The sequence below is a fragment of the Pelodiscus sinensis genome, chromosome 2 (assembly GCF_049634645.1).
Source record: "Pelodiscus sinensis isolate JC-2024 chromosome 2, ASM4963464v1, whole genome shotgun sequence".
Lineage (NCBI taxonomy): Eukaryota > Metazoa > Chordata > Testudines > Trionychidae > Pelodiscus > Pelodiscus sinensis.
The window spans coordinates 256,388,025-256,400,237 of NC_134712.1; the positions used below are offsets into that span (position 1 = coordinate 256,388,025).

Here is a 12,213-nt window from a genome sequence, read left to right on the forward strand (position 1 = left end):
CTGGGCTCCTTCTGCTTGGAGGTGGCTTCCATGGGCCGGCTGTGCGGGGGGCAGCGCCGGGAGCTGGCGACGCCCTCGGCCAAGGCAGATAGCTGGGCCTGCGCGAGTCAGCGGTGCCCCGAAGCCCAACCCCAGCGCCTCTGCCGCCCCTCCTAAGGGCTTCTGGCTGTCTGGGCGCACTGCTCCGCTCCCTTTCGCCCCGGGCCCGCGCTCTGATCCGTCTCTCTCCCTCCAGTTTGTCCTGAAGAACTATGGCGAGAACCCGGAGAACTACAACGAAGAGCTGAAGAAACTGGAACAGCTGCGGCAGGTGAGCGTGCGCTGCGCAGGCTGTGGGGGGCGGTCGTGGGGAGACGGCCCCTGCCCCCGAGTGGGGTCTAGCCAGGACCGTCGGGGGAAAGTGACTTGCCCAAGGCTCTCGCAGGCCAGTGGCAGAGCTGGGGACAGAATCCGGTTCTCCTGGCCCCAGTCCACTTCCCTGCGGGCCCATGGCGTGTGTGCTGTCTGCTCCACCCTGGCTCTCCGGGGCCAAGCGTAACAGGGCAGGGGCACTTTCTACACATGCAACCTCCGCTGCCTGGCTGGGAGGGAAGCCAGGCGCAGTGAGAACAGAACAGGGGAAGCAGCCCAGCCTGCAGCCGACAGCCCTCCAGCTGCATGGGTGGCCGCGGGGCTGCTCCGCCCCGTCCCCCTCCCCTGTGCCGGCGGAGGGTTGCGGGATCGGCTCTGTGCGCGCCCCACGGCCTGCTCGGGGCTGGAGTGCGAGGGTGAACCCGGGCCCTGTGGGGTGGTCAGTGTCGCAGGCCCCTGTCCCCTGGGATCCCCAGCACCTCAAACCCAGCAGCCCCTGTGGAGGTTGGATCCTGCAGTGGGGAAGGAGTTGGAGGCCTTCCCCGGCCCGGCTGCTTGGACCTCGGCTCCTTGGACTAGGGATGCCAACGGGTAGTCGAGGACACGAGTAGCCGATGAGCCTGGGTTTATTGGTTAATAACACAAGTGCTCTCCACCCCGGCGGCCTCTGTGTATCAGGGACAGTGGGGGGGGAGCCACCTTTTAAATCGGCTGCCCACAAGCAGTGGATCTCTCCCCCCCCCAACCATGCGATGCTGCCTCTGATAGAGAGGCAGCAGCACGGAGGGTGAGGGTGGGGGGCAGGCAGGACTCAGTACGTGTGGGGAGCTGGTTTGTAAGCTGGGTCCCTGTGCATGCTGGCTCTGAGGACCCACCTGCCCCCCTACCCCCCAGGCGCTGCTGCCCTGTCGGGGCCTGGGCTCACCCAGACAGAGTGCGCTCTGCGGCAGCAGCCCCTATCCATGGGGGGCCCAGTTCCCCATGCACTGGGGCAGCCCAGCCTCAGACCCCTTGTGGACAGGGGCTGGGGCTGCCCCACGCTGCTGCCGCTGTATCAGTCCACGAGGGGAGCTGGTTTTACACGGATCCCCCTGCCAGCCCGTCTCCGAGAGAGGCAGCAGCGCGGGGCGAAGGGGACCCCTCGGGCGTGGGACCGGCCCCGCCCCGGGGACTATCGGATCCTCGTGGAGCTGCTGGAATGTGATGGGGCTACAAGGCTGTTCATTTACCTGCTGTCTAGCACCCCTGCCTTGGGCTGCCCACAGTCCCTAGGGTTGGGTCCCGGCAGCACAAAGTTCGAGGCTGGGGGGCCGGGTCCTTCTGCGAGGCGGGTGCCTGTACCGAGGAGCTCTTTGGGGGGGGGTCGGTGTCTGCAAGGCCTGCGGTGGGGGATTGCTCCGAGGCCCCTCCGTGCCCCCGCCCCCTGCAGTGGCACACCCTGGGCCGGGGGAGCGGAGGGGAGGGCTGGCCAGAGCCCCAGGCCTGCAGTGTGGAGGCGCTGTAGACTCAGCCTGAAGCGGAGGCCGGCAAAGCCGGAGAGGGCTGGCCGGCCCGGGGACCCGCACTGGGGGAAGGCTGTTCGTCTCCCGGGGCCGGGCTGGCTCTCAGCAGCGCTCCTCACACAGGGTATGTCTACACACAGATGTCGATTCGGCGCGTTGAAATTGCTAGCGAAGCGGGGTGTGACGACGCAGTCGGGGGTCCCCCGATCCTGCACCCCGTAGCGGGAGAACAGACTCCGCCAGCCGGTAGAATCGAGGGGTTTATTGCTCCTCCAGGATACAGCCCAGCACAGGAGTCTGGGCCCGGATGCCTCAGCCCCCTGGAGATGGGGTCCCTGGGCCCCTGGATTCCAGCCCCCTCCGTAGACTGGTTCCTCCATGATTCCTGCCCCAGACTGTCTCTTCCCCCAGCCCCCACGTCCTTTGTTCAGCCTTTTCCCTTAACTTGTAGAACTGGTTGTAGCCGCTGCCTGGGGCGGTAGGGCGCCCCCTGCTGGGCCGTGCTTACAGACAGCTGCGCGGGGGGGGGGGGTCCCCCACAGCCCAAGTGTAGCACCCAGCCAGGAACTTACAGTGCACCACATGGGGATTGAAACGTCCCGCGCTTCATTAGCATAAACATGGCCGCTGCTTTTTTCCGAAACGAGCTTTTTCAAAAAAAAGCAGCAGTCTGGACGCGGCTCTTTCGAAAAATAAACCCTTTTTTCAGGCTTACGGGATCTTTGGGAAAAGGTTTATTTTTCGGAAGATCCGCGTCCAGACTGCTGCTTTTTCTCGAAAAAGCTCCGTTTTGGAAAAAAGCGGTGGCCGTGTTTATGCTAATGAAGCGCGGGATATTTCAATCCCCGCTTCATTAGCCATTTCAACGTGCGTAATCTACATCTCTGTGTCGACAGGGAGGTGTAGCCTGGACACAGCCAGACAGCCCAGGGCCTGGCGCCCGCGTCCGTGCCGCCAAGGCGAAAGCGCGCCGCCCGCTCTCCGGGGCGGGGCTGAGGCGCTGCTGAGTGATGCTTTGGCACCCGCGGGGCGTGATGGAAAATGTTCCACTTTTCCTGCGCTGGTCCCACGCCGGGTCTCCTGTTTTGTCCCCAGGCCCGCCCTGGGTGGGAGGGGAATTGCTCGTTCACTTGTGTTCCCGTAGTGCCTCGCGGCGGGCTCAGATCGGAGTCCCTGTCCTCGCTGCTGTGCCGAGAGACGGTCCCTGCCCCCAGGGCTGGCAGCCACAGTGGCCCACGCAGAGGGTGGAAGGGGTCACTGAGGCACGGGGATGGGGGTAGTGATTTGCCTGAGGTCACCCAGCAAGTCAGTGACAGAGCCAGGAAGAGACTAGGGCGTTCCCGAGTCCCCACCCGCCAGACAGCACTGCCTCTGACATTGGCTCTGAGAGGGTTCCTAACAAAACTGCTCTTCAGGGCATGTGGCCTAGTGGTTGGAGCTGGGGCTCGCACAGTCCAGAGCCCTGCTGCTGGCTTCTGGAGGGATCTTAGGAGAGTCACTACGGGGCGGTCTCTTCCCGACCTGTAAAACGCAGGTGATGCTTTGCCTCCCGTGTCACAGGAACCGGCTGGATCGGGCCCACAGACCCTCTAGTCCCCTAGCCAGCTGGTGGAAGGACCCCCCTCCTGCTAGCGGCGGGGTGCTGGGCTTCGGACCGAGGCTGGCTGACGGCCTAAGCCTGGCATTCGAAATCCCCTCCAGGCTTGTGCTGCTGCTGCCGAGTGCGGAAAGTCCCCGCCGGGGCGTGCAGCTCGCGGCCCGACCCGTCCCGCAGCCTCCCTGGCCGAGGCTGTCACCGGCCAGCTTGGGGGGGCACAGTCAGAGGCTCCCTAAACACCCAGAGGGCGGCTCGTTCTCCGGCCCTTGCCCGACGTGGCCAGGGAGTTGCCAGAGCACGGCTGGCTAGTCCCGCTCGGCCTGAGCTGGCAGGCGTGGTGCTTGTAGCTCGCCTTGCCCGGGGCGGGAGCCAGTCTGACCCCGGGCCTTGACTGGCACAGGGCTTTGAGAGCCGCAGGCCGCAGGCGCAGGCGGGTGGGGGTCCCCTGTGTCTGTCACGTGCCTGGCTGCCTTCGGCTCCAGCGCAGGGAGGCCTTTCCCCAGCCTGGTGTGAGCAGCGCCTGGCTGGAATCGTCCCGCGGGCTTGGCAAACTGCCCGCCCCGGGGGCGAAGGGACGGAAACCGACAGCCAGTCCCTGCTCCGCCCCAGCCCGGAGACTCCTGGAGCGTGGCTAGAGCGCTGGCCCTTGGGAGGGATCCCCCTCCCCCACTGGGTACGCAGCTTCCCTGCCCGCCAGAGACAGGCCTGACGTGCCGCCCCGGTCTCTCCAGAGCGCCGTGAGCGTGCCCAGGGACTTCGAGGGCTGCAGCATCCTGCGCAAGTACTTCGGCCAGCTCCACTACCTGCAGAGCCGCGTCCCCATGGGCGCAGAGCACGAGGCCGCTGTCCCCATCACGTGGTAAGCGCAGCCGGTGGGGGCTGGCAGGGGAGGGGATAGGCTTCCCCGCATCCGGCTGGCTCCCCCTGCCGGGGCCAGCCAGCTGGGGGCCTGGATGTGACCCACGGGGAGGCCGTCTTGGAGCGGAGGGGCTCTCTTGTGGCCTCAGTGTGTGGCCTGGCGTTGTCTCTTGCCTCAGTTTCCCCATTGAGGCAGCCCGCTTCCTTGTCCCTGGTAATCTCCTGCCTGGACTCCTGTGGTGCCAACCCTCCTCGGCCATCGGCTGTGCTAGTCTGGATGGACGGAGGGCTAGTCCCCTTCCTCTGCCCTGCCCTGCCCTGCCCTGCCCTGGCTGAGCCAGATTGCATCTGCTCCGCCGGGCCCCATATATCCCTTTGCTCCCCCAGTGCCCCTCACCCATCTCCCCCAGGATTTTCTGCCCAGCCCCCAGTCACTCTCCCTTTGCCACCCTTCCCTTTACAGTGTCCAGGGATAGCTCAGTGGTTTGAGCATTGGCCTGCTGAACCCAGGGTTGTGAGTTCAATCCTTCAGGGGACCATTTAGGGATCTGGGGCGAATCGGTCAGGGATGGTGCCTGGTCCTGCTGTGAGGGCAGGGGGCTGGACTCGCTGACCTCTCCAGGTCCCTCCCAGCTCTGTGAGATGGTAGATCTCCTTATATTATAAATGCAGATCTCACTCTCCCAGCCTCGCTGTGTCCTTCCCCCGCCCGGTGCCGGGCTCCCCTAGGGCCCTGCAGGCAGCGGATGGCCCAGCCTGGCCTCTGAAAGCCAGGCACTCCTGACGGGAGCGAGACCTGCTGCTGTCGCTGGGGTGGAGGCGCTGTTCCCCGCTCAGCCCAGCAACAGATCTCCTTGGCCCCGTTCAGCCGACGACGGCTCCCCCGCCACGGCCACCTCCGGCTCCCCTGCGGTGCCTCGTGGGCCTGCTCTGGGATTTCAGAGCACCCGGTGCAGCGCTGGCCGACCCCGAGGGTCTGTGTCGCACCACCCGAGGCAGCGAGGGGGTCGGGGATCGGGCTTTGGTGCGCGGGGCTGGGAGCGAGCTTGCTGGCAGGTCTCTACTGCTGTGGGAAACCGGCCGTCCTGCCCAGAGCACAGAGCACCGCCCGATTCCCGAAGGCCTGGGCAGGCTGGGGGTGGAGAGCAGCCACGGGGCGCCCCCCTTAGTAGAGCCTGTGGGCGTGGGCCGCTGACGACGTCACGTGTATGAGCTAGTGTCCCGTGGGTGCACCTCGGGCGGTCCCCTCCCGCAGCGCCATGGCAAAGCCAGAGCCCACGGGGGGGGGTGCCACTGGGACAGAGCCCCTCCCAGGCAGAGCGCTGCTTACTGACCGAGCCGCGCCCGGGGGTCTGCCACCCGCTTGCCTGACCCTGCTTTGGATGAGATCAGATCTGATGCCACCCCCCTCCTCTAACCACTCCACATCACTTCCCTAGTGAGCTCGGATGGGCCTGGCACCACTCACCCATTACAGGGTCTGGCTGCTTTACGTGCCGCTCAGCTTGGGGTGGACTCTGTGCGAGCCTGCCCCTTGGGCCTAGCCCTGCCTGCTCGGAGGCTGGGCTGGGTATCTGGCCCCCGGGCGAGGGCGGGCGCTCACTCCAGCCTCTCTGCTCGCAGGACAGAGATCTTCTCCGGCAAGACGGTTACCCACGAAGACATCAAGTATGAGCAAGCCTGCATCCTCTACAACCTCGGTAAGGCCCCGGCGCCCGCCTGCCGCCCAGAGAGCCCTGGGGCTGGCTTGGCACTGGGGAGCCCTTGCTCTGTGCCGCAGCGTGGGTCGCCCCGCCGCGCAGCCGGGACGTGGGTGTCAGCAGCGTGGGTCGCCCCGCCGCGCAGCCGGGACGTGGGTGTCAGCAGCGTGGGTCGCCCCGCCGCGCAGCCGGGACGTGGGTGTCAGCAGCGTGGGTCGCCCCGCCGCGCAGCCGGGACGTGGGTGTCAGCAGCGTGGGTCGCCCCGCCGCGCAGCCGGGACGTGGGTGTCAGCAGCGTGGGTCGCCCCGCCGCGCAGCCGGGACGTGGGTGTCAGCAGCGTGGGTCGCCCCGCCGCGCAGCCGGGACGTGGGTGTCAGCAGCGTGGGTCGCCCCGCCGCGCAGCCGGGACGTGGGTGTCAGCAGCGTGGGTCGCCCCGCCGCGCAGCCGGGACGTGGGTGTCACCCCGTCCTGCCTGCCTGCCCCTGGCCGCTCTGGGATCGCGGGCGGCCAGGAGAGCAGAGTCACGGCACTTTGCAACGTTCCCGGGAATCTAGAAAACAGCTGAGCCGCGGTTGCCTGGGCTCTGGCGGATGCCGCTGGGTCTGAGCCCTGAGTGTGCCGAGTGTGCGCCTGGCACCGGGCCCTCGAGCGAGGCATCTGGGGTGGGAGGAGGCCGATCTCCAGGGCCAGCGCCGAAAGCTCTCCCCCGTCAGTCTGATGGATGAAAGACCGGCCATGCCCCCTCCCCCGCAGGCCCGGTTGCACCCGTGTCAATGAAATCGGTTTGAGGCTGATCTCATTGTCAGTGCAAACCCCGGGTGATGTTCTTGCTGCCCCAAATTGCCATGACCCTTGGAATTGCAGAGGGAAACCTTCATTTCCTCTTCTCGCCGGGTTTATGGTGCTGTTGCATGGGCAGCGCTCCACCCCAGAAGTGGCTGAGCGAGCCAGTATAACCTCTATGCGCTCTGTGGCTCGGGGTCCTTCTGAATGAAGTGTGCTGTGAAAGCAGCTGTGCTGGAGTCGCAGCCTGGCGGGGCGACTCTTCGGCTGGCGGGCGTGCGTGGGGGTTGTGAAACTGCCCGGCGGCTGTGTGCCTGGGAACCGCGGCTCGTGCGGCCTGACGGACGCTTCCTGTCCCCCGCAGGGGCGTTGCATTCCATGCTGGGCGCCATGGACAAGCGAGTCTCCGAGGAGGTAATGCTGCCGAGCACCTCGCCGGTTCCCTCCTCCTGCCTCTTCCCTTCCACCCGACGGGAGCGCACAGGTCGGGGCAGGGGCAGAGTCTTTAGAGGCACGTGGTGATCCTCGTCACGGCCCCTTTAGAAATCCCTCTGCGCGGCTGGTCTCGCTCGCTCCCGCCGATGGATTGCGAGGGGAACGCCGGAGGGGCTTTCCTTTGCCTTGTGCAGAGTCCAGAGACGGGGGCAGCGCCTGGCGCGAGCTCTGGGCACGCTGGTGTCATTGAACCCCACACACGATAGCAGGGCCCATAACTGCCCCCCCTCCCCCAGCAAAGGAAAGGAAAGGTGAGCCTGGCCATGTGCCCGCTGGCAAGGCCCTTCCTGGACAGCCCTGCCCGCCCCTCCGACCTGGGGCGCTCCCAGCTGACCCTGCCTATGGAAGAGTCCGTCTGGCCACCCATTGGCAGCCAGGGCCAGTGAGATGCGGCCACTGCTTTTGGCACTTACTAGTCGGAGAGGTCTCGTGGGGTTACCCCCGGCCGATCGTCACGGCCTCGTGGTCTCCAGCTGGCCAGCTGGGGCAGGAGAAGGTTGAACTATTTGAGATGGTAACGCGGGGGTAGCGGTTTCGTCCCCTAGCTAATGGGCCTAAGGAAGGCAAAGGATCATCCCGCCGTGTCTCTTGGCTCTTGGTGCGTTTCCAGAGTGCGGGCTGGGGAGGTGAAGGGCTAGTCGGATTGTCGATTAGTTGCTCCCCCTCCTTGCTGCCTCTACCAGAAAGAGGCAGCGGGGTGGGGGGGGCGGAAGAGAGGGGGTACTTCAAAGTGGCAGCACCGCGGGAAGCCTGGTTCCAGACCCCGGGCTCCATGCGGCCCTGCCGCTTTGAAACGCCGCGGGGCCAGCTGGGGTGTCCCCAGGCTGCACGTGGCGCGTGGACTCCCCCTGACCCCGGGCTCCCTGCAGCGCGGCCGCTTTGATTCGCCGCGGGGAGCCCGGCGTCCGGCTTCTCGCCCCGTGTCAAAGCGGCCGCGCTGCAGGGAGCCCGGGGGCAGCGGCTCGGCGCGGCGCTGTCGCCTCGGCGGCGTGGGGCTGTTGCTGCGCTTCCAAGGGGGAGCTGCTCCGTCGGCCAGTCAGTCTGGACACGGGGCCCCTGGCGCGCGCCCTCTGCTCTGGCGTCTCTTAGAACCTCGTGTTTCTTCCCCCCCGCGGCGGCCCCGGCCAGGGCATGAAGGTTTCCTGCACCCACTTCCAGTGCGCGGCCGGGGCGTTCGCCTACCTGCGGGGCCACTTCCCTCACTCCTACAGCGTGGACATGAGTCACCAGATCCTTAACCTCAACATCAACCTCATGCTGGTAAGACGCGGGCCCCGCGGGGGCAAAGGGGCCTCCCCGAGGCTGGGGGGGAGCAAGAGGCACTCGGCGCGGGGCCCAGCCTGGTCTCGTGCTCCAGGGCAGTGGGAGGGGAAGCCACCCTGGCCAGGGCAGGCTGAGGGCGGGGGCGGGTTGCCAAGCAGGAGAGACCCTGCTGGGCTGCGGCGGGGCGGGGGGGAGTGTGGGTGGGACTGCTGCACGCAGACACAGGAGGAGCGTCTTCCCCTCCTGCGGCAGCACAGCCCGGGGGGCCGCCTGGTTCCCCCGACGGGCCGGCCCCCATTGGCCTGGCGGTCGGAGTGGCACAGGGCATCCGTACGGAGCAGGGTGAAGCCGGCTTTCTAGGGAGGAGCGATTGACAACCTGCCCGTGGCCTCCTCCCAGTGGGGGAACGGCGGGGGCAGGGAGCTGGCCTTGCTTCTGGCTCTGCTTACGGCCCATGAGCCGGATCTGGCCCGAGCCAAGCCACCGGATCCCATCTCCTAGGACTGGCAGGGCCCTGGAGAGGCCATCGAGTCCAGTCCCTGCCTCACAGCGGGACCCAGCACCGTCCCTGGCGCGAGCTCTGGGCCCGCTGGTGTCACCGAACCCCACATGATCGCAGGGCCCATAACTGCCCCTCCCCCCAGCAAAGGAAAGGTGAACCTGGCCATGTGCCCGCTGGCAAGGCCCTTCCTGGACAGCCCTGCCCGTCCCTCCGACCTGGGCGCTCCCAGCTGACCCTGCCTATGGAAGAGTCCGTCTGGCCACCCATTGGCAGCCAGGGCCAGTGAGATGTGGCCGCTGCTTTTGGCACTTACTAGTCGGGGAGGTCTCGTGGGGTTACCCCGGCCGCTCGTCACGGCCTCGTGGTCTCCAGCTGGGTAACGGGGGCAGGAGAAGGTTGAACTATTTGAGATGGTAACGCGGGGGGTTTAGTCCCGTAGCTAATGGGCCTAAGGAAGGCAAAGGATCATGTAAAAGGAATCCCGCCGTGTCTCTTGGCTCTTGGTGCGTTTCCAGAGTGCTTGGTACCCTCCCCAGAGGCGAGTGTGGGCTGCAGGGCTGGTCAGTCCACGCCTGAGCCCTCCTGCGTGGTGGTGGGTTTGGTCCACCGGAGACAGAGCTGAGTCTGCGGACTCGCTTCACGCCGGCCGGTGCCTTGGGCTCCCCGGGCTGGCTTTGCGGTGGCAGTGGAGGCGAGAGGCTTCCTGTGCTCGGCTGGGCCGGGAGTTGCTCTGGCCCCCTTTGGCTTCACTGCGCCGTAGACCGACCGACCGGCCTGTGACTGGAGGCGCTGCCGGGGCTGGCTGGGTTTGAGGCGCCCAGGGATGCGGTGGAGCCTCCGGGTCCCAAGCTGAGCGTTGTCTTGCTTCTCCCGGCAGGGCCAAGCCCAGGAGTGTCTCTTGGAGAAGTCGATGCTGGACAACAGGAAGAGCTTCCTCGTGGCCAGGATCAGCGCCCAGGTGAGTTCCCTGCTGCGTCGGTTCCATGTGTGGGCCCCCCCGAGCCTGGTTCAGCCAGATCCCCTCCCGCTGCCCTGCCGCGTACCAGCACAATCCCACTGCGGGGTCGGCCGGCAGAGCAGGAAGTCCCTGGAACGCTCCCTGCTGCTTGGCTGTGGGCGGCACGTTCGCTCGCCTCTGGAACACGAGGCCGAGTAAGCAACGGCTGCCAGGCCGCGTCCTCCGTCAGGTGATTGGAGCGGGGTCTGTGCCTGAGCTCGGCGCGGACGAGTCCTCGTGAGAGACGCCGGCTCGGCCCTCCCGACAGCCAGTGGGGAGCCCTGCTGCTGTGCCTGGCCCCCCGCGGCAGCCCTAGCGCCAGCCTCTCTCTGCTCTCTCGGGTCCCCTTCTCCGTGGCGTCCCTGGCGAGTGTATTGGCCTCGCTAGCGCCCGCAGCCTGACGCTGGGTGGGCCTGTCCTCCCGAGACCGCCTGGAATTCTGGGCCGTGCGCCAGAGCAGCCTAGCACAGCGCCTGGGACCCTCTCCTCCCGCGGGGACGGGCTCCTGGGTTGGGATTCTGGTGCTGCGGGTCCCCCCCCGACGGTCCCTCTCCGCGCAGGTGGTGGACTACTACAAAGAGGCCTGCCGGGCCCTGGAGAACTCGGACACAGCCGCGCTGCTGGGCAAGCTTCAGAAGGACTGGAAGAAGCTGGTGCAGATGAAGATTTACTATTTTGCTGCTATTGCTCATGTAAGCGGGACGGAGGCGGCTGCGCGCGGGGAGTCCCAGCCTGGCGGCCCCAGCGGAACAGCTCGCGGGCGGCTGCGGCCGTTTGGGCCCGCTGGGAGGTGGTGACCCCCTGGGCAGCGCTCCTGGGGCCTGGCGAAATTCAGCCTTCAGCCAGGAGCCCCCAGCTGGCTCGGGGGGCTGCAGGCAGCGTCGGGAACCCTCCAGCCATCCGGGGTGTTGTCTGTCTTTGCAGTTGCACATGGGGAAGCAGGCTGAGGAGCAGCAGAAGTTTGGCGAACGAGTGAGTAAAACTTGGCTCCTGCTCCCAAGCCCCGTCCGGCGGGGGATTGACCTTGAACCCCGCCAAGAGGCTGGGCACGTTGCGGGAACTCGACTCTCCATGGCCCTGAGGGCGCTCTGAAGCTTTGGTGCCCATTAAACGTTGATTTGGAAGCGCCCGCCTCTTCCACACCAATCCGTGGGGCGCACGGCAGATCGGTCTGCCCTGCCTATCGGAACCCAGCGCCGGCACGTTACTGCCTGCGGTTCCCACGGGCCACGTTCTTGTGTCCCGTAACTCCCTCCGCGCCGGTGTCCTGGCTGTGCAGGGAACTGTCCCCGCCGGGGGGCAGAGTTAAGGCTGAAAGCGCGTCTGTACCGGGCAACGTGTCTTTCCGGCCCGGTTGTCAGGACAGAAACCACAGTGGCGGGACTGCTGTTTTCCATGCTGTGCGGGGCAGGCTTCTCGGCTCTCAAGTCCAGTCCACTATAGAACCTGGGCTGGAGGAACATGGCTCTGTGGGGCCATGTGTACAGCCTCTGTGTGTGGGGAGCTCAGACCCCCCCCAAACTGGGGCTGCATTTCCCATGTCTCTCCTCCTTGTGCTTGTCTTGTGGGCACCTTCATCTGGGTTGCTTGGTTGGGCTGTTAATTTGCTCCTGGCCCTGCTGTACTTAATGGTGCTAGGGATCCGATTAGAGGATTAATCAAGAAGCCTGGGCAGATCGCTTAGTCTTGTCACTACACATGTCTCCCTCCCACCCCCCGCTGCCTCTGTATCAGAGGCGGCAAGGCAGTGGGGCCAGCCAGAGCTGGTGCCCATGAGGAACTGGCTTTAAGCAGGCTCCCCACGAGCACCTGATCCGCCTCCTCCCCACCCCTGTGCTGCTGCCTCTGATAGAGAGGCAGCAGTGTGGCGGGTAAGGGGGGCAGGCTGGAGCTGCTGTGTGTGGGGAGTCAGCTTTCAAGCCAGCTCCCTGTGCAGATCTGCTCCCACAGACCCGCCTCCCTCCCCCGCCTTGCTGCTTCCTACAGAGGTGGGGGAGAGGGCAGGCAGAAGCCAGTGCTGGGGGGAGCCGGCTTAAAAACCACTCCCCCCAGCACCAGCTCCGCTGTCTGCTGCCCCACCCCTGCTGCTGCCCCTGTCTGAGCTCCCTGTGGACGGAGGCTGCTCCACATCCCATGAAACAGCCTCTGTCTGCGGCGAGCCTG

At 66.4% G+C, this 12,213-nt stretch overlaps 1 protein-coding gene across 3 annotated transcripts in view; it reads left to right on the top strand.

The window, feature by feature from the left end:
- PTPN23 (protein tyrosine phosphatase non-receptor type 23) overlaps positions 1–12,213 on the top strand; it is a 41,069-nt gene that overhangs the window by 13,883 nt on the left and 14,973 nt on the right. For all 3 annotated transcript variants that reach the window (XM_075923007.1, XM_075923010.1, XM_075923009.1), the window contains exons 2-9: positions 236–310; positions 4,182–4,309; positions 5,932–6,008; positions 7,158–7,207; positions 8,417–8,548; positions 9,931–10,011; positions 10,611–10,742; positions 10,975–11,022. In XM_075923007.1, coding sequence (XP_075779122.1) covers positions 236–310; positions 4,182–4,309; positions 5,932–6,008; positions 7,158–7,207; positions 8,417–8,548; positions 9,931–10,011; positions 10,611–10,742; positions 10,975–11,022 — 723 coding nt within the window. The remainder of the gene's footprint in view (positions 1–235; positions 311–4,181; positions 4,310–5,931; positions 6,009–7,157; positions 7,208–8,416; positions 8,549–9,930; positions 10,012–10,610; positions 10,743–10,974; positions 11,023–12,213) is intronic.